The 21554-nt window shown below is 30.2% G+C and overlaps 2 protein-coding genes across 4 annotated transcripts in view; one reads left to right on the top strand and one right to left on the bottom strand.

Annotated features, from left to right (window-relative positions):
- crp (transcription factor cropped) overlaps window positions 1-17711 on the top strand; it is a 34250-nt gene extending 16539 nt beyond the window's left edge. Inside the window, exons 3-7 of one of the 2 annotated variants that reach the window (XM_015512231.2) lie at window positions 9468-9633; window positions 10373-10462; window positions 14352-14548; window positions 14622-14969; window positions 15041-17711. In XM_015512231.2, coding sequence (XP_015367717.1) covers window positions 9468-9633; window positions 10373-10462; window positions 14352-14548; window positions 14622-14969; window positions 15041-15169 — 930 coding nt within the window. In that variant the 3' untranslated portion in view covers window positions 15170-17711. The remainder of the gene's footprint in view (window positions 1-9467; window positions 9634-10372; window positions 10463-14351; window positions 14549-14621; window positions 14970-15040) is intronic. The other variant, XM_015512233.2, reaches the window with a different exon arrangement.
- Window positions 16198-21554, bottom strand: part of nan (transient receptor potential cation channel subfamily V member nanchung) — a 52833-nt gene continuing 47476 nt past the window's right edge. The window contains exons 16-17 of one of the 2 annotated variants that reach the window (XM_089220893.1): window positions 19402-19527; window positions 16198-17269 (exon numbers count right to left, since the gene is read on the bottom strand). In XM_089220893.1, the coding sequence (XP_089077019.1) occupies window positions 17111-17269; window positions 19402-19527 (285 nt within the window). In that variant the 3' untranslated portion in view covers window positions 16198-17110. Of the gene's footprint in view, window positions 17270-19401; window positions 19528-21554 lie in introns of those variants that run through there. The other variant, XR_016190491.1, reaches the window with a different exon arrangement.

Here is a 21554-nt window from a genome sequence, read left to right as displayed (position 1 = left end):
AAAATTTTCGTTAGTAGGTATGTATACCATTATGAACTGTTTAAAAACAATATTCACGTGCATCTTAAAGTATTTTGTTGTGTGTTGATAAGTGATAAAGTGGTATCACTGTCGTATATAAACATACACGCTTTCTATAATAATATTGAGCGTTACTCCAAGGGTATATACCAACTTATTACTATTATTAATGGTCGAAGTAAACCGTAAACAATCATATTGGTGGTCCGAGGGCGGTTGGCCATTCGCGTGTATCGCACATGGCTACCTCGTGTGTCCGACGACGACGTAGTGCTATATGCGATGATACTAATTAATGTTGTAATAATAACAATGCATTTTGTTTCCGCTAAATGTTCAGAATCTCGATAAATTAAAAAACTGTGGATTGACCGGCTAATATTAAAAAACAAACAAAGAATAATAACACAATATTATTGTTGTATAATATAGTGGCGCGACGTATTAAATTTTTCACCGTTGTCGAAAACCCAATCGTGTGACATTGTAGTCATTGGAGGGGCTGGGGTGGGGGTGCATATTCCGAGGTCGTCTGGTGAAAAGTATATTATAATATTATAGTATATAATGCCATTGTGTACATGTGCAATACTTTATTATTGGGCGGCCCCACACGGTGGTGTTGAGTTGACAAAAATCGATATCGGTTGTAATATACCTAATATAATATAATGGTGCGTATATACAGTATACACTATACACATTTTATTATATTACAATGATATGTATTATTGTGTGTGTATTGTGCGTAAATTTCGAACGGATTGTGTAATGAGTAATGATTGATGAAGTTTGTGTGTGTGTAGAATGCTTTCGTATGTACATATTATACTCGAGTGTTCTGCATATATAATATATATTATGTAAATAGATATATTGTATACCCCTCGTCACGTCTCGGAGATTGCCTTGGAAGTTGGACAATAATTCCTCCCTCACAGCGGTTGAGAATATTTATTGCTTTCTCGTCAAGTGGACATTCCAGGGTATCTATCTTGTTTAGCAAGTAGAAATAAGGCGTAGATGCGGCCACTTCTCTTTCGAATTTTTATCACACAGAATTTTCTCTAATCACGAAAAATAAATTTTAATGAAATTAACTTGATCGATTTAGTCTAGTACCGCTCGGAAATAAACTCATCAAAAATCGGGCTTCGTTAGTGTCTTATTATCACAGTTTTTAAGAAATCAATTGAAAAAAGTCGAAGTTTTGTCTGAGCTTGAGAAAGGGAAAATTGATTACGATTGGATTGAGAAGCATGATCTAAAGAAGCTATATAAACGGATTTTTTATTATAAAGGCATCCTTAAAAACTTACACAGGTATTCTTCTTGCATGTGTAAGCATATACATAAATAACAGTTGCACTGTGGGATTACTGCAAAATACGTCTAATAGAATTCATAATATTTACGTAAGTTGTTATTGTTAGTTGCTATAAGTTTTTGTACATTTTCTAAATTCTCGAAGTATGTTTGAATAAATAGTTAATAATTAAATATATTGTTATTTAGTTTTGAGGGGAAATAATAAAAATGTTTGAACTGTGTCCCGCTTTTTTACGGTCTCGTGTTATCAAAGCGACGTAGCCCCCAAATCGGTTGACGGTGGTAGATACGGTACCATCGTAATACTAATAATAATAACAATAACAATAACAACAACAACAGCAGTCCAATGTACTGTTATTGATTGGTGCCGGTAAGCGCGACTCGTTCTTCTATACTAAGGGGGGAGGGAGAACTAACCTGGGGGGTCGTTTACTACGTCGTCATTTCCACCTATTTCTGTGTACAGCCTTGAGACGTCGACGTGCAAAAACTATTCGATCGTTGTTTACCCGAACTGACAACAAACCGTCTTGATTACGATCGGTGCAGTACTTATTCAGTAGGAACTTTTTTCTTCTCCGACTCATTGTAATGTTATTGTTAATTTACGAATTCGGTTCCGACGACGACAACGACATTGGGCGGCCGCGCTCGCGACGTACACACATTCAAGGTCATTAGTTCTTTCACCTGAACGCCGCCGCTCACCGGTTGGCCTTGGATGAATGATTCTCCTGAGCGACGATGGCTACTCGACTGGCCGACGATGTGGACGACGTTCATACGATACTGTCGGTCGTCCGATTGGTCCGTTGTCGTCACGGCCAAGCCGAGACTCGGCAAACACTTAAGATGCTCCGGGTATAACAACAACAACAACAACAACAACAATAATAATAAAAATAACGCTTCGTAATAGTTAGTTGTTATTGTCGTCATCGTCGCGTGTGGAAACTTAATACTCGGCGTGTAGTATTTGCGGTGTAAAAAAATTCCTATCAAGTGCGTGCGTTAATATTATTACTATTATTATCACCAGTTGCAGGATTAATTATTCGTCGGGAATGTTTGTGTGTGAGGGCGAAAAGTGATCGAGATGGAGTGAGAGAGACAGCCCCACCCCATACACCTGTCCGACGCTCATCTTAGTCAAAGACTTTGGCGCCGGTTTTTTTCCGTTGGCACCTTTTCCGTCTCAATATTATTGCAGCTGTTTTCGTGCGTACGTTTTTTTTCTTCTTCAGCGGCCACCGCCACCGCCGCGCCACAATATTGCCGACGTCATAACCATAATATCGATATCGCTTTCTCGTGCTCAGTATAATAATCTAGTCGAATGTTTTCGATAATAATCGAACTCCCTCGGTTATTAAAATTGTTATTACGACTACTTCGCTCTATAGAACTTTTTATTACTTTATGATGAAATTTTGTTCTCTGCAAGACAAAATAATGTAAATCGGCCCGCTTATGACAAAACTTGCGGTTACCTGCGTAATACATAATATGCCAACAAATCGATTCCCTGAACATACACATTATGTATGTAAGTATATAGGTTTTAGATAGTTACCTATTTACTTTTTTTCATGCACTCGGTTTCCAATTCCAGTTAATGATGTTTCATTTTATTGAATTGTTATCGATCGTTAAATTATATTCGAAGTATAGGAAATTGTCGATTATTATTTTAACAAACGACGTAGGCATTATGTTATATTTATATATAATTATAATATTGTATAATATACATCGTCACCACTATATATAAAGCGTCGATTACACTGAGCGAATTTCATCGCTAATCGCTGGCGATTCTGAGTGGCGAATTAACTTGCTGCGACTGAAGTAGCCCAATGCAATCGGTCCAGTCGCTTACTCGCTCGCTGCTCGCCCGCGATTAAAGTTGGGCTATACTTTCGTCGCTAATCGCTGGTGTTTTTACACTCCAGCCAGTAAAATCGCCGAATGTAATCGCCCTAGTTGGCAAAATCGCTATTGGGCCCAGCAAGTAGTGACTGCGTGTGCACGACTAGGACTTGTGAGAGTGAGTGACTTTAATCGCTCAGTGTAATCGACCCTTAATGGCGTGCGTGTGTGCGGGTTCTGTCATCGTCGCGGGCGTGGGTGAGCCGCTCGTGTAGTCCGCCCGCCGTCGCGGTATGTAATAATTGATAGTATTTTATACGTGCCGTATGATTTCGTGCGTTTCGTTTCCGGAACGACACACGGAAGAGATTTTTTTTATTAATTTATAACGATAACGACAGATTTATTAATAATATAGTGTAGAGAGTATAGTACTTACGTCTTAATCACGAGGTTACGATATTATATAATAACTGTTTAACAACAAAATAACGAAACACTAATATACTATCTGAGAAATTAATATATCGATGATACATGCACTGTGTTGCAGGCCTGCAGATATACATGTTAACATCTGGTTGAAACATCTGTTGTCATTGTACATATAAATAAAAATAAGAAATATGTCGATTTGAAGATATTATTTAAGGTTTAAATTTACCATCGGGTTCATCAATATTGAATAATTAAAAATATTTTAATGATAAGTGGTTAAAAAACCAAAAATGTGCACTGTTTAATAAATAGACTAGATTCATTTTAAGCTTATGGAAAATCTGTTTTCGACGATTTTTCGTTGGTTAGGTCATTATTATTATTACATATTAGTAATGTGAATTGAATAGTTTTATTATGTATTAGAAAAATATTCGTCTTGCTAGTTCTGCAGTGACATCCACCATCACCCTAGGTCGTCGGATATGTGCAGTGTGTGGTTCAGTGTCCGAGAGTATGATGGGTTTATGAATTTCAACAGTTTTCGGCGAAAAGTTGATAATTGATTTTTAATTTGCATGTTTACGGCTTTCGAGACTGTCGGTCTGACCATAAATCTAATATTGTGTTATTTACGACGTCTTAAGCTGTAAATGCTCGTGAATGGTTCAACTATACATTACAAATTGTATTCGTTTAAACTTTTTTTTTAATATCCTTGACGTATTCGTGTCATTTTTATTGTATAAATAGAATTTTACGATGCATTGAAATTATTAATACTGTATAATTTAGAAAATGGTTTATTGTTATGTAATAATCTTACAATTGCTTTGTGTTTATAGCTATTTTTTAAATCATATATGACTATGTAAATTATCATGCATAGTGTTATTACATAAGTTTATACTTAACATACACAAATTTAAGCCAACAAAGTAAATACCTAAGTACTGATAATGTTAATCGTATTAAAATATGTTACTGTGTACACTTTAGTACTGTACATACATGACGTGGTATATTTTATTATCTATCATTTCGTGATTTTATAATGGGGAGAAATTGGCTTAAACATTTTTAAGTAATTGAATAGATAAAGTTTATTGTGTTCATTACACGCAAATAATTTGAAGCTTTTGAAGTTATAAACAACAATTTATGCATTTTATTTATTTATTTATTTATTTCAATTATTTGAAATTTAGTTATATAACTTCCAACGTTAAAATGTATAAATGCATTCTTTGAATTCTTCATGGGCTATACCATAGTTGACCAACTTCACCATACTGTATATTATTATAGTCGTACCATTGATAAGCCGTTGACAATTTTGAGTGGATTCAATACTGGATTTAGTGACGTTCATGTGAGCACTTAGTACATATTAAAATACAAAAAATCCAATAAATTCCAAAAACAATTATTGTAATAATTACTAATACAAATTTATTATTAATTATAAAATGTATAAATATGCATCGTTAAATATTTTATACCTATTGTTAATACAGTTTTATATTGTACAATGTTTCTCATAACCCTCTACTGTGATTAAAAGAGATTTTACACAAAGATATCATCCATTTTTATAAAACCCATTATTTTTATAATAATATATCAATTCGAACATCAAACTGTACGCTTAATGGATACACAAAAATGAAAAGAACCATGGTATGTTTTTTCTATTACTTTCGGTAACTGTTGGGCTTACCTTTGTCTTCCACAATGTTATAAGTCTGCAGTTGATGAAAATAAAATAATTATATGATATTAAAATTTATTATTATAATATTTTTACTGGTATAGAATCATTGAAAGAACAGGGTTTACTTTAAATTTATTATTTTGTAGTATAAAACAAACTTTTCATCAATCAGATCCTTTTCTGTTAAAAAAAAAAAAAAAAAAAAAAAACGAGTATAATATATTAAATGTTTTTTTCCTGACTATATTCTAGTATTATAATAAACTGTTTTTTATTTAAAATAATTTAAATTTGTTGTTAAATTATAAAAATGAATTAAATATCTAATATAATTTCTATTATTATACCATAGATTATTTTTTGCACATTTTTGTTACTGATATAATGCATTTTAATAAATAACATGTCATAGCTTATAAAATATAATTTAATTTAATCATTTATAATTTATTATGAAAAATTGAATTACTTATTAACTTTAAACCTGGCGATTTCATTAAATATTTTAAAACATATTTTTACATTTTAATTACAAAAAATATATCATGTAATTCAATCGTAAATACATTTAAGCATCAATACAGCGTGTTCTCTAGACTCCTGTTATGTAAAAAAGTTTTTTTTTGAAAATGACTATGTACAGTATGTTTTTGATGGAAAAATTAAAAACACGATTTAGGCTACTGGAAATGGTTATTACTATGATCAAATACCTATATATATATATATATTAATTGTCAATTATTGATTATAATGAGACGTAATACAATTAGTGTTGTCTCAAAGGGAGTAGGACATTGTTTATAAATATAAATGTTCATATTTTAATGGCTACGTATAAATACTCCCTCATAAGTCGATCTTACACAAATTTTACGCTGTTGATATTATAACTATGATATTTATCAGTATATAATATATACTGTTGTTTAAAGTTAATAATTTTAATTTTGATGATTTAATAATTAAAATTAGTTAGTAATATAGATTTTTGAAAACCATAATGTCCTGCTTAATGCTTATGATTTATTAACAGTGATAAAACGTGATGAAAACGTTTTATAACCAAGAAAGTACGACTTGGTTGGTTTTCTAAGAAATGGTATGTAATACTATATCTATTTATAAATCCTTTGTTATTTTAAACAACATAATATTGAATACACTATACAATATACATACATGCGCACTAATTAAAACATAATACGATTTTTAGACTATTATTTTTAACATAATTCAACATTTTTGGAATTAGTCCAAAATCGAATATTTTTCATCGAACTATGTATGAAAAACATGTCCTATAAATGAATTTGTTGATTACAAAATCAAACTATGAATACCTTTCGAATTAAAAATAACATTTGATTTTTAATTACTTGTCGGTAATAAAAATGATTATCTGTGGGATTTTCTCATAAGGGATTACTTGTTGGTTTAATTTCCAATAGTCGTGTATAAGTGGCTGACTTCTTAATTATTTAAGTACATAGTTTTGTGTGCAATCGTGAGAAAAAAAGGAAATTGAATAATTGGAAAGTCTCCGGAAAAATCATATTATCGTTGATAGTTTGAACAAACGTAGTTCGGTTTCGGGGTCAAATGTGCAATTGTAAAACGGACTGTGTTATCGATGCACTCTGCCCGTGATTATGTGCATTATAAATTATAATTATACACCCCGGTTGATAATAATAATGATAATTTATAATTTACCTAATCAGTTATCTTAATGGTAACATTATAAATAATAGTTTATGTCAGCTGTTATTTATTACAGTGAATATATTAGTTATTATGTTTATATAGTATATTTTATAAACGATGCCAGCGATCGTAATACTTTCATAATATACGTCATTTACGCTACTGACGACGATGTTTTCTTTTCCCAGACGGGTTGAAGATTGAATAAAGTAACGGTAATATTATTATGAAATAATAATATATTATACTACGCCGCATATTACCAGTGACTTTTTAAATGCTTAAAGTTGGAAAGGGACAGGATAGGTTTTTTTCATAGCAGTTTTCTAAATGGCGAGGTGTTTTTTTTTTTCTAACGGTTGACAGGGGAAGGCCATTTTTCAATATTGAAGTCGGTTTTTTTTTATATTTAAAAACTTTTTTTAAAATTCTCTGAGCAGGATATATTCTTAACGTTATATTGTTGTTGGGCTGTCAAAATAATTTTGTTTGAAAAAATGTTTAATGCCCTATTCTTTTGAGTGCGGTGTGTTTATATGCTTGTAGGGTGCGGTCTTTTATGTCCGATAAACCCCTCCTTGAAAAATACCCTCCAACTATTAGGTATGCTCTTAAAATAAATTAATCTATAAACCGGAAAATGTAATATTAACATGCAGCTCTTGTTTAAAAACGCTTGACTTAATAATCGTGTGTTTAAAAACTCACTACGTTAAAGTACCACCATCTATGATTGATATAGTTATAAACACACGTGGGATGAAAAAATAATATGTCACGCCAGACAACTTTGAAGTTTATAAGTGTTAACGTGCTTACATTTTATATTTGATTTTTTTCAATATTTGAATATTTATAAACATAATGGTTGGTGTGCATAATTATTAATTATTAATATATTTAAAATTATTTAATTTATTAGCCGTGTACCAATTATCATATCATATCAAAGAATAATTTTCGTACTGCAGGTTGATGTTGCATTTTAAGTGATTATCCTATATTTTGTTCGTATTTCCGTGATTTCCTGTCTGTTTCAAAAAACAAAACGGTAAATAGATTGTCAGTGTCCGGCGACGGTTAAGTATTATAAAAATCGTATATTTTATATCGGTATTAATTGACCATCGTCGCTGCTATCGGGAATCAAAACAATTATTTTAAATTAAAATATACCTAGTTAATATTATTTTTATGAACGCCTGATTGATCGATCCATGCGAGGTTAATGTTGTATACTCATATCAAACTGTGAACAACTCAACTATAGTATTATGATAATGTGATGTTTAATCTTGTATTATTGTACGACATAATATTAAAATTGGTCTATTCTGAATATTCTGATACCCAAGTCTGTTGTGTGTAATTTGAGATTTTATAAATTTAAGTCCCGATTTGCTATAGAATCAGAATTAGTATTACGTCACAGCTACAGCTTCCAAGACTTCGCTTGATCGTTGGGCCACGTCCCATAACATCACTGCCTCTATAAGTGCATTCCCAGTATTCGTTGAGGCTTATAAATAATATGTAGGGCTTTTTTTTTCATACACAGGATGTTAGGCCGCATCCTAACATCGTCACTTGTAATGTGTGTCCAGTCGTGTCCAGATTTAAATTATAACTTGGCCATATTCTCGGGCTGTAGAGGTATTTCACTTTGCCCACACACAATGTTTAAGTTGCATAAATAATAAAATACTATATTGACTATAATATTATACTGTTAATGTTTCTTCAATAAACCTATCATATTATTAAAACGTGAGTCTCGGCAATTTGTAAAGCGTAGTGTGGGATCACTATTCACTACTCAACTATATTATACTTATTAAATAAAATCGGGGGCGTAAGTTTGTAGTGATATGCACCGGTTCCGTCCACCCACACCACTCTTGATATTTTAATATAATAATATGAATCTATTTTTATATAAACCATATCGAGTCACGTGCGTGCTGTAACCTGTAGAAAACCGACGGAGTTGGTCGTCGATGGACCTCGCCCCGACATCGTCATCTGTCGCCTCTCTAAGTTTATTCTCAGTATTCATTGGGGCGTATATGCAAGTTGTTTGGGTAACATTGCCGCTTGTGTATAACTAATATCTCGGCGGAGTTCTTTATCGTACTAAATGCACTATGTCCCCTCATTTATGAAGTATTTAAATAAACATAGATATTATTCAAATTTCGAATCGACCTTCTTCTTTGTTCTACCTTAAAACATTTCCAAGTGTACGACGCAACGTTGCGACCACACTTTACATGATCTTCTATAAAGCGAAGTGAGGGATCACTACAGGGCTTGGTTATCTCGATTATCTCAATCAAACATTGATCCTAATATATTTTTTTTACATCCAATATTCATATTTTCGCAGGCTGCAATCTTACAGCACACGGCCGACTACATATACCAACTAGAGCAGGAGAAAACGAGACTTCTGTCGCAAAACTGTCAGCTGAAGCGGCTAGTGAGCAAGCAAGAGGGCGAGCTGTTGAGCTCGGCCAACGTGCACAAGAAACGCAAAATCGACGACTCCACTGGTAAGTACGCGGCTTTGCGTTGTGTGTCGTGGGAGGGGGTGGGGCCGGGGACGAGCGACGGGTGGTTTTGGCTCGTCGTTGAGCGGTGAAGCGGAGAGGGTCAACGCTGCGCGGCAAGGTGGCAGCACCTGCCGGTTATTACGTTTATTTTTATTTTTTACATTCTTCTCTTTTCCACCGCGCTGTTTAAATTGCATATAACATTATTATCGTCATACAGATGCTGCACGCACGCACGCACTTACTCGTTACTATACGCTGCAGTGTGTGTGCGTTTGTGTTATCTCCGTTGTACCGTGCTCGTTCATTATTATTGTATATAACATTATATACCTATTAGAGAAAGAAAGAGAGAGAGGTGGGCTAGGGACGGAGACTACCATAATAATACGACGCAGCGTGAGCCAGGTGTTTTTATTGTTATTATATTTTATTTTACGTTTTTCCCCCGAGTATTATTGTGTTTTTCTCGTTTTCCGCTACGACGTATTATATAATATATTACCTATATATGACGATGGGCTACATACCCACGGGCGGCGGTTGCAGTGTGTAGGCAATAGGAGGTACCTACTACCTACTATACGTCTGTACGGTGCTCGTGTCATGTGTACTCCATTCATCCGCTGAAGGAAAAAACAATAATGGCATACTTAAAACCCCAAAATAAAACAAAAAATCCGAATGTGACCCGATGGAGTGCAATGATTATAATGATTTTTATGTCCGTTTTATATAGGTGTGGTGATTTTGAACACAAACGTTGACGGTGATCATCGTAACGGAGCGTTATCTCCTGATAACATCCAAGTGATCGGCACCTCATCAGGTAATATTGTAATATATTATTATGTGCATCGTTCTTCTAAATCTAATTCGCTGTTCATGTCATTACCGTCTTGGTTTCCTTATTCATCGTTCATCCCTGATTTATCATTATCGACTTATCTCCCTCGTAATTCAAGTCGTCACCCGAAAATGAAAGGGCGGGCGCTTGGTTGAACATTAGAGTGGTAGAGTGTCTAATGACGCATTTATTCATATTATTTTCATCACGAGGAACCAATTTAATAAAATCATAAATAATTGAAGAAATACATTTATTTTACTACAAAAAATGCTTAAGGATAGCTACTGTCGCCTCGATGACAGTGGGATACAATATTTATAGCATAATATTATTGTTTTACCGAGAAAAGTTGTGGCGTCCTAGGTTAATATATTATATCGCTTCGTCCTAGCTCGTGCGTTAAAATGCAGCACAAACGCATTTTCGTAAACAAATAATTTTACATTAAAAATCTTATAAAAAAATTATGAAAAGGACGACGTTTAAACAATAGTTTTAATATACGAAGAGATGAAAATTTCTGTAAAAATTTGATATTCTTTTTATAAAATGTAATAACTAAGCAAGTAACATCATCTTTCGTTTTCTTATAATAAACTGATTTGTATTATTTTTCCACAGTTTTAATATTGTGTGACATCTTCTTAGAAAATATTTTACAGATAGAATAATATCTAATGTATATTTTATCTTAAAAGTATTCTATCCTTTTTTCACGTTTGATAATAACTATAAATGGTGGTGTAAGTTGCAAGTATGCAACTCTGTTATTATTCTAGATGTCATTATTTTGATTTTGTTATCCGATAGACTATATTTTAAATTAACAGATATAGGTAAAGGGTTATTGACGAGGATCTCGTTATCTTAGTGATTAATATAGGTATTACTAAATGGAAAATAATATTTGGTTTCTCTCATTCTTATTGTAATAAATATTTACAAAATCGATGACTGGAGAATTCGTTAGTTTTTTGAGATACCAAGTCTTCCCCCACTCACCAATCAACAATGCCCCGCTTTCGTACTTACAACGTCGTCCTCGTTACTCCGCCCTTCCACCGTCATCATAATACTACAATGACGGTTCTATATTATGTAAATATTGTATAGCTCTAATATCAATCGTAGTCGTCAAAACATAAATAAAAATGATTTCATTATATACAGGTATAAAATGTGTAGCACATAAAATTACTCCTTATGCACCATCAATGGAAAAAAAGTGGGATGTTACGTGTGTATGCAAAATGTTTTTCGCCCTCCCCTTCTTTTAGGACTTGACAAAAACCGCCCCTGTAATAATATAGTATTACATCATGTCGCCGCCGTTCTGATATTATAATGACAAACAGGACAGATGCGCTTAGCGTGCTCCGTTGTCTGGGTAGGTAAACTATATCATGTTTATATATATTGTGTATTTGTATCGCGTGTCCTATCGGTTGGCGTTTGTCTTTTCGACGTGATGGATATTTTTTTCGGGATAATATTCGTTTTGTCTCGTGCTCTGCGCCGAGAAAATTATGATGTTTCATATAATATTAAAATTGATTTAAGTATAGTAATTCACCGTTATAATAAAATGAACACATTTGAGTTTGTTTGAACAGCAACGACCATTGTGTAAAGATGTCCGGCATAATTGTTTTACGCAGTGTCTGTAAATAAAAGAACTCGTGTGTATTAGCTACAACTTTTAATAATAATTATTGTACTTTTCACATAACCCAAAATTATTAGTATACAACAAAATATATTGAAAATGGCTTCAAATATTAAGTTTTTTTTCAATTTATCTCGAAAAGTTAGTATTCCGTGTTTTTATACATTTAAAAATTAAATAATATTGTATTGTAGGACAATGCATTTTGTTTTAATTCATTCTTATACAGTTTTCGATTTGTAGTTAACTCTTTTTTTATATTCCTATATGTTTTGTTACAATTCTAGATTAGAATTTGTAATTTAAGTCTAAGACCTACGTAGTTCTACAATTTTATACGACACTCTGCATTATTATATAATAAATATAAAAGCATAATATGTAGGTACATCATATACATGCGTATGAATAGAGATTAAATATTAACATTGATTATAAATACTATAGTTTCAGCTCTTAATGCATTTAAATAAAACAAATACATACATGATATGAATATTTAATTATTTTGACTTATGAAAATTTCCCAATTTTACAACCAAATTAAAATTAAAAATTTGTTACTATAGCAAGTTGAGTCTAGTTCTATCCCGTTCTTAACCAACAATATATTTTTTCACCTTGATGATATTCAAAATCATTTCTTACTATTAACAAATTAACTACAAATAAAGCGACTACATAAAAATGATGTGTTTTAAATAACTATTACACTGCATTGTGTATTTATATATACAGTATAATATGGTTGTTTTTGAAACGTGGTATATTGTGTTTATTCTGTTTTATACGTCAGGGTTACGATTGTGTTTAATGTTTATATATAATAATATTATGTGTGGTTACATTTTGATTTATGACACATAATAACGGGAACTAGGAAGTTGATGTTGGTGCATTTAAATAATTGCTTACAAAGCGATTAGATTACATTTTTAAGTTAAATATTTCGAACTAAATTACACGTGCTATTATTTATATGTATAGCTCTTATAGTGAATCCATATTCTATAACATGGTTCAGTGACACACGACAGGACATTTTAAACATTTTTGCTTGTTTGTAATATTATTTTGGATGTCAGCATAAAAAGTTTCTTTGAATAAATTAACACGCTATGTTAAAATAATATTACTTTTAGATTCTGATAGTAGCCATAACGGTTTTACAATAATGTATTTTTTTTATGGATGTAGTTTGAATTTTGGCGTTGGTGGTGGGAGGGAATCAAAAGTAAAATATTATTTTCAATATTTTTCAAAATAATCAAGAAAAACTAAAACTAAAAAAAAAGTACGAGAATATTTATACATACCAGTTTTCTTCAAAAATCGATTTTGTTATATTTTTGTTTTTATAATTCAAGATTCTATGGAGTTTTAAATATTATTTTTTTTATTACAGTAAAAGTTAAAATGTTGACTAAATAATAACTATTTGTAAATTATTTTTTAATGAAAAATTCATAGGATTCTCGGTTTTAATAGCTTTCAATCATTAACATTTTCAATTAAATATTCACGTTAATTTTATGGTATTTACCCATACATCTTCGTTTTACAGCACATAAGTACAAATGTTAATAATGAAAATTAATATATTCTGTGTTTTTGGTAAACTTATTGTATTTCTAATAGAAAAATAAATGAAGTAGTAACATAACATAATATGCATAATAAATATACGTTGACACAAATGACACGCCATTCCTCAGAATCGTTTTTGTATGTTTGATTTACGATTGAAATTTCAGTTACCTAATTATCCAAATTACTAATAGTAGGTTTCGAACAATTTATTCAATACTTAATTTTAATTCGAAAAATTTCTGTTGTTTTTATTTATTATTTTACTATTAAAGAAGATAGATAAGACCATTGATTGGATCAAATTTATTGACCTATGTCCTATATGCTATTACTAGTTTGTTACAGTTAATTAATCTGTGATTCATTATTTTTCATTGATGTAAGCGTATAATATAATTGACATATTTTGTAATTTATCTGGAAGAACATTTATTTTCTGATTAATTTGTTTACTTTAACACTCATGCTCCTTTAAAAAAATATATACGTACTAAGTTGAAAGCGGAGTCGAATGCGTGATAGCGGTGTTAGCTGTAAAAAACTAGAAAAAATAAATAGTTTATGTTCTATCTTGTTTGACGTTTGTTCATTAATAAAAATTTATTTTTTAAGGTTTAGACGATGGAGGACTGATGATCGACGAGGTAGCCGAATTAAGAGCGCAATTAGAAAGAGAGCAAAGTCTACGTGTCGAGTTAGAGGAGCAAGTAAAAGTGTATTCAGCTCGTTTAGGCGAAGTGTTTGTAGACCCAAAATCTACCACCGACAATACTCAGACTACGATCCAATACCATCATAATACAAACTCGGTAAGAGGATCATTCAGTTTTAGTTATTGTCTTTTATAAAATTCGTCACTTGAAAACAATTTTTACATTTCAGTGTGTGGTCGGTGAAGAAGCTGGTATGGAGATTATCGAAGTGAACGAGTCTGACAATCTGGTAATCCAGCGAGAGCCGGAAGAAGATTCTGCACTTGTTAAGACTGAGATCACTGTTGCACCTGAAGACGATCGATTGAATCCAGCCAAAGAAGAGCCAGCCCCACAGCAGCAGCAAGTACTGCCGTCCGCGCGCGTTTACCTCACCAGTACCTCCAGACAAAATTTGGAGACCATTGTCGAAGCAATTAGACACCTAGAGGGTGATCACCTGTTTAGTGATGATCATCAGGAAGCACCTCTTGCGTTAACCAAACACGCAGCAACTAGCAATCAGAAATTGTTGAAAGTAAGTTTTGTTTGGAACACACGTTCAAACTTGAATTGATGTACAAAGCTAACATACATTTCTTTTTATAGGTGGAAATGAACCCTTTCCTCCAGTTCCACAGTGGTTCTCAGACTCCTCAGGGTTCAACGGTGGTAACATCAAATAGTCCTGTACGGCCGTCCAGACCTGGTGTTATTGTTGGCAAACAAGCTTCGTGACTTCATTAATAAAGGAGGTTGTACATTTTGTGTTACTACCACCCCTATTTTATCTTCAATATCTTCTTAAATAAATTCTGAAACACTGTATTGTATAAAAATGTTCATACTGTTGTTTCGGATTTCTTTACAATTTCCCAATACATGTTAAATGTTATTATACTCAATTGGAATGACTTATGTTTATACATTTTTATTGCATTTTATGTTTATAAACATTTTACTATTGTAAATACTAATTAGAATATTTACCAACATATTTAGTTCTCATGATGCCACAAGTGAATACCGTTTAATCAATTATATTAATTAATACATTAAATATGTTTGATAGCAAATTACAATGTTTTAATATAAATTGTATGACAAATAATAGCTATTAGCTATTATTATGGTTTTATGTCCAATGTTGAAGATTTTGAATACCAATTATGTTTCCATAAGTCATCATTCTTTTACTTTTATTCGATGTTAGTATAATTTCACATACATTTATATATATATATATAATGTATATATTAAGGCTTTTTGTTAAAAATGAATTTTCAGTTTGCAATATATTGTTATATTTAACATTTAACCTCAACTATTTGCAATATAAAAGTATACGCAGAAATAGTAATAGAATTCTTACATTTTTTTTTTTTTTATTTACTATTGTTATTTATATATTATTAATACTTTAAATGTAATGAATAGGATAAAATATTTTTTATATTTTTTATTTTATTATTATTATTTTTTTTTTAGAATATAGTTTTCTTGTTATATTTGTCTTTATAAAATCTTAAAATGCCCTTTTTTATTTGTATACAAAAAAATCGGTGCTATTGATTTTGGGTTTTTGTTTATGTAATTTGTTTGATGTATTATTCAAATTAATTCAATTTACGTGGATTGATCGGTAATATTGCTTGCGTGGTATACTTGTGCCCTGGTGGTCACAGTGTTTAATATGTTCCTTGGTCTTCTTATATTTTGAATGTAGGTAATAAAATTATCAATGGCCAGTTATTGAACATTTAGTAAAATTTAATGTTGTTTTTCTTCTATTACGGATACAATAATTTTTGTTATCATATTCTGATCCAGTATTCTTGCTTTGTTATGTCTAAACAAAAAGTTATAAAAAAAGGAAAAAAAAAATAATAATAATAAATAATTAGTGTATTTATTGTATTTATAATATACACATTCAAATATTTAATTATTTAAATTTAAAAACAAAACACAAGGAAAAATAATTGTTGTTTTTCATATTTAGCATATTACTATTAACTTAACATAATTGTATTATTATTATTATAATTGATTAGGTATTATTTTGTATAAAAAGGAAGAGATTTGGAGTGAAAAATTATTATTAAGTAAATGTTGTACGCCATTATCATAATCATTTTTTACTATTAAGATTTTTGGGAATTGGAGACTGATAAAATCAATTCTTTTTGAGTTTAGAAACTCGTTTTAAGCAAAATTAAATAATATTCCTATACTGAAAAAAATTGCCCTTTATTAAATTTTAGTGTGTGCTCTGTTCAACTACAAATTATTAAATTATTAAATTTGAACTTTTAAATAAATTAGCTAAAGTAAATCTCATCAGTTATTTACGTTTAAGAATAGGTAATGAAAACATTAGCCAGAGAATATTTACATTTTTATTTTTTGTTAATCATTTTTCTTAGATGTTTAGGACAACATTTTTACTGTAATCTGTACATGTATGATTAAATTATTTTTTTTTCTTTTTCATTATGTTTAGGATTTATATTGTTGGTTTTTATTTTTTTCTTATTTTAGCTAACAAAATATCTTTGCTGAAAGTATCTTAATTATATACATTATAAATATAATTTATGTATTTTATACAGCTATACATAATATATATATAATTCTGTACATACTTCTTATCGACTTAAAATTATTATTATACAAATATTATTTATTTGCTTTTAGATTAATTGTCCCATTATTTGCATTTTTTCCGCACGAAGACGTTAGTTTGCTGCTCAGGTCTCTAGCACGCATTCTTTCAACATACCGATTGTGAATGCGTTTCATTTCCAATATCTCTTTCATTTGCTCCTTGTCTTCATCCTGTGTACATTCAATATTTAAAAAATTAAAGTTTTGTCTGTAGGAAAAAAAATACTGAATAATATAGATGAAATATGAAGTGTACACTAACATTTATACTGGCCAATACTTTCGATCTATTATTAATAAGATACTATTACTCTACTTTTAGTACTATATGCATTTTAGAATCTCTTGTGGTTCATATGTGAATCATATTTTGTAGTAATCTATGTATTTGTGCGGACAACTGAAAAATCCAATTTCTGTATATTTATTATATTGTTTATGTAATTGTGTTTATACTCTTTACTGTGTTTTGTACTGTAACTTTATTATTACTATTATTATTATTATTATTATTATGATTATTATTATTATTATTATTATTATTATTATTATTTTTGTTTGTTTTATTTTTCGATCTCGTAACTGTAACAATACAGTTTAAAATATTTAATAACTTTCTTCTTTTTTATTTATTTTGTATTTTTTTATACATATATTGTTTGTCATACATTTGTTTAATATTATAAACAAATGTTTGATACTCAACTAAATTGTTGTATATAATGTATATGTACTACCTTTACGTACATCATTGTGCATACTATAATGGCATCAGGGATTATACTATAAAACCTTCTTGTATCTTATTTAATTGTACACAAAGTTAAGTAGTTAAAGAAATATGTTTATCTATTTACAATGAATTGTGTATACAGTATACATAAATGGTGAACCGAAAGTTTAAGGGCCGTTCTTACAATGTTCGGTTAGTGATCGCAGGCACTAACTGGAAGAATTTATCATGAGTTAACTGATAGAATTCTACCGGTTAGCCTTAACCGACACTTAACCGGACATTGTAAGAACGGCCCTCAATAGACTAATATTTTTAAATTTTAACTTCTTATCAGAAGAATATTTGGAGTATCTGATGCCAATTATAATTCAAAACATTTCTTCCTACTTCCTGATTTATTCATATTTTTGGCTCTTTCAATGTTTGTATGTTTGTATTATGTTCACTCATCTATCAAAACCTAGACTCTAAATTGGGAAACTAAAAAAAAAAAAATATACACACTCAGGACACTCAATATAGTACAATACTGAACAAGTCAATGAACATACACAGTTGATTATGTATAAAATTTGTTAACACTTCACACATAGTCTAGTTGTCCACTTGTAGGATGAATATAGTTTTATTTTTTTCACATTATTATCTGTACACACACACTAATGACTGATATGACAACAATAATTTGTTCACAGTTACTTTTGTTTTCAAAATAAAATAAGTTTATAACTTTTAGACAATTAAATAATATATTTATTAAGGGTTAATTCAGTAATATTATGTAAAATAGTTTTTAGACCTTGAAAATTTTGTTTAAAATGTGAATAAGTTCATAATCAAAAACCATCTACTCATTCATTTTTCTCTGTATTAACATTTTTCAGTCAAATGTATTGTTAATTAATACATTAATTTATGAGTTAATTTTTATTAAAAAAAAAAAAAATCAGTATCTAAAATAGTTTAGAATTTTGAAGTGTTATAAATATTAATCTATCACCACTGCGGATAGTTAAATTATTGATTAAATATTACATTTTATATTATATTCTAATTGGAACAAAATTAATTAATTTCAAGTTTATCAAAAATACTTTTAAAAGGTCTTTATATATGTCAGGTAGTCAAATGACTATTCATATTTGTATTTTAATAGGTTTCAAATAAACAAAATGAGAAATGCATTCAAATAAAATATAGTATAGGTACCTAAATCTAATATTTCGATCACACGATACTAACGGGTCCAGGTCCAGCTTCAACTCTCTGTACTTACCAGTGAAATGTAGCTGTCAGAAATGATTATTAACATAATATTGTACAGGCCACCTACCTATCAAATTATTTATATTGTTGACATTATCTTTTCGAGATAATATAATACATATTGTCATAAACTCGTCGAAATGATAAAGCTACTTTTTTGTTGATTTGGAGAGAACGAGTTAGGAATTATAACATGGGAATAACCTCCGTAATTTACTGAATTCATGATGTATATGTAAATGTTATAATTTATTATATCATTGTAGGTAGAAGCGTTTTAATTTTAGAGTGATAATCTTACCGTCTGATTGAGTCGTAATACTAACGCCCTCCGACCATCTGACATCGGTTGCGAGTAGTACATGAGCTTTTTGAGCCTTTGCGACGGGCTGACACCTCTCTCTACTACCAGTACGATCCGAGCCCACTGAAAACATTGCGGTAATGTAACATTAAAATATTGTTAATATAATGATAATACTTGATTATTATAATATACAACAGGTAAACACCAACAATATCCGTTACTAATATATTGTGTGTATTACCTTCCTATATAATATAATGTTTATAATATTTTAGAAATATTACATTAAATCGGTTTCATAGTGTGATGGATGGTGTTTTGGCCATCATACTCAATCAATAATCTAACAATTAGTAATTTTTTTAAATTAAAAACGCCTTGTATAGTTGTATCTATATGCATTTTATTTTCGTATGATATAAATCATGTTAAATAAACAGATACATTTAGGTACGAGTACATAGTTAATATCTACTCCCAATAAATTAATACAATCCCATTTTTTTTCCTGTTATTCCGAAAATTACTGAGAATTTTTTTTAATTTTGACATCCCAAGCGTACCAGTTGGATTTATTGTCCTACCGGAAAATGTATTAAAGTTGAAACAAATCATTTTATATTTTATAAAGTATAAATTGTGCATAACAGGTAAGTAGGTACATAACATACATACAATATACAAAGATCACACATCATTCAATCATTGAAAATCAATATATTCATTATTCCGAAAAAATACAAATGTATCTATAAATTACAAACAAGAGAAAAGATTTTTGCAACAAAAAATAATTCAAACCTATATCAAAGTGACGAGGAGATTTCAATTTGACACGGATTTAAATAGTAAAAATAAATTATGTTAATTTATCATCATTAATAAAATTTTATTGTAGGTGAAGTTAGAAAAAATTTAATGCTTGCAATTTAATTCGTGTTTGGTATAATAACGGAATTAATTAAAATAATAACTAACAATTAGGAAGAAACATGTTTTGGATAGGATGACCTTTTGCTGATAAAATCAATTTTAATGTTCAGCAAAAAAATTAAGTTAATTAATAAGACAGCGTTTTCTTTTTCTCCGAATTAACTTGGCAAATATTTGAGAACATGTCTTTAAAAAACTAAAAATATAAATTTTAGTAGGTACATCGAACTAAATAAAAAGATACGTTTTTACATAATACGTCCACTTAAGAATGATTATTTTCTGTTAGCGAAGTAGAACACAGCCATGTAGGTCATAATAATATATAATATATATATACATATGCATGTGGTCTGATTTTAACGAACAGTTAATAGAAACAATGAAAGGAAAATTAGATTTTGAACTAAGAATTTCTGGTATGGACTATGGGGTAGGTAATAATAGGAACTACGGAGGTACCCGTTTTGAATTTGTGTACCTGTAAGATGACGAAAAGTTTACGCGGACGAGAATAGACATTCTTGACAGCTGCTAACGTAGGTAAATACAATGAAATAATATACCGTATCACGTGTAACACAACACATCGACACGCACACCCACACGTAAATGCATGTGATATACATTATACGGAATTACAGTGACCTATATTATGTGTATTAATATACCATGGAAATGCATAGCAATTTAATCTGCACGAGCATTTTTGTACGATGTTGTTTGACCTGCTGTTTGTGACTTTAAAATGATTATAATAATGATATAAATTTGGCTAACTTTTTACTATAGTACCTACAAATTCGTCAGTCGTCAGTGATTTCGATAGTGAATATGCATAATAATATAATACAGTTTATAATAATTATATTATAATCATAATATATATGTTATAGGTCATCGCTAGGCATACACTGGCAACCGTGGTTGTCAAACTTTCCATAAAATCAAACATGTTTGAAGTTTATCAATCAGAATTGTTCATATTATAAATGCATTGCTGATTGTCATTTTTTGAATGATAATGTATGGCTGGCTTAATAAGAACATATTGTCATGCGCTAGTATATTATTATCACAACTACATGAATTTGCTGCAATCAATTTACTTATTTTATTTTTCTATATAATATACATGTACTATATTATACTATAATCGCCACGATATTCGGAAAAATGCTTCATCGATATAACGAAAAATCCGTGAGTTTGAC

The sequence above is a fragment of the Diuraphis noxia genome, unplaced genomic scaffold (assembly GCF_037042655.1).
Source record: "Diuraphis noxia isolate RWA-SAM2 unplaced genomic scaffold, SU_Dnox_SAM2 contig0002, whole genome shotgun sequence".
Lineage (NCBI taxonomy): Eukaryota > Metazoa > Arthropoda > Insecta > Hemiptera > Aphididae > Diuraphis > Diuraphis noxia.
Note: the sequence above shows the minus strand (reverse complement) of the source record. Positions and strands in the feature narration are given on the sequence as shown.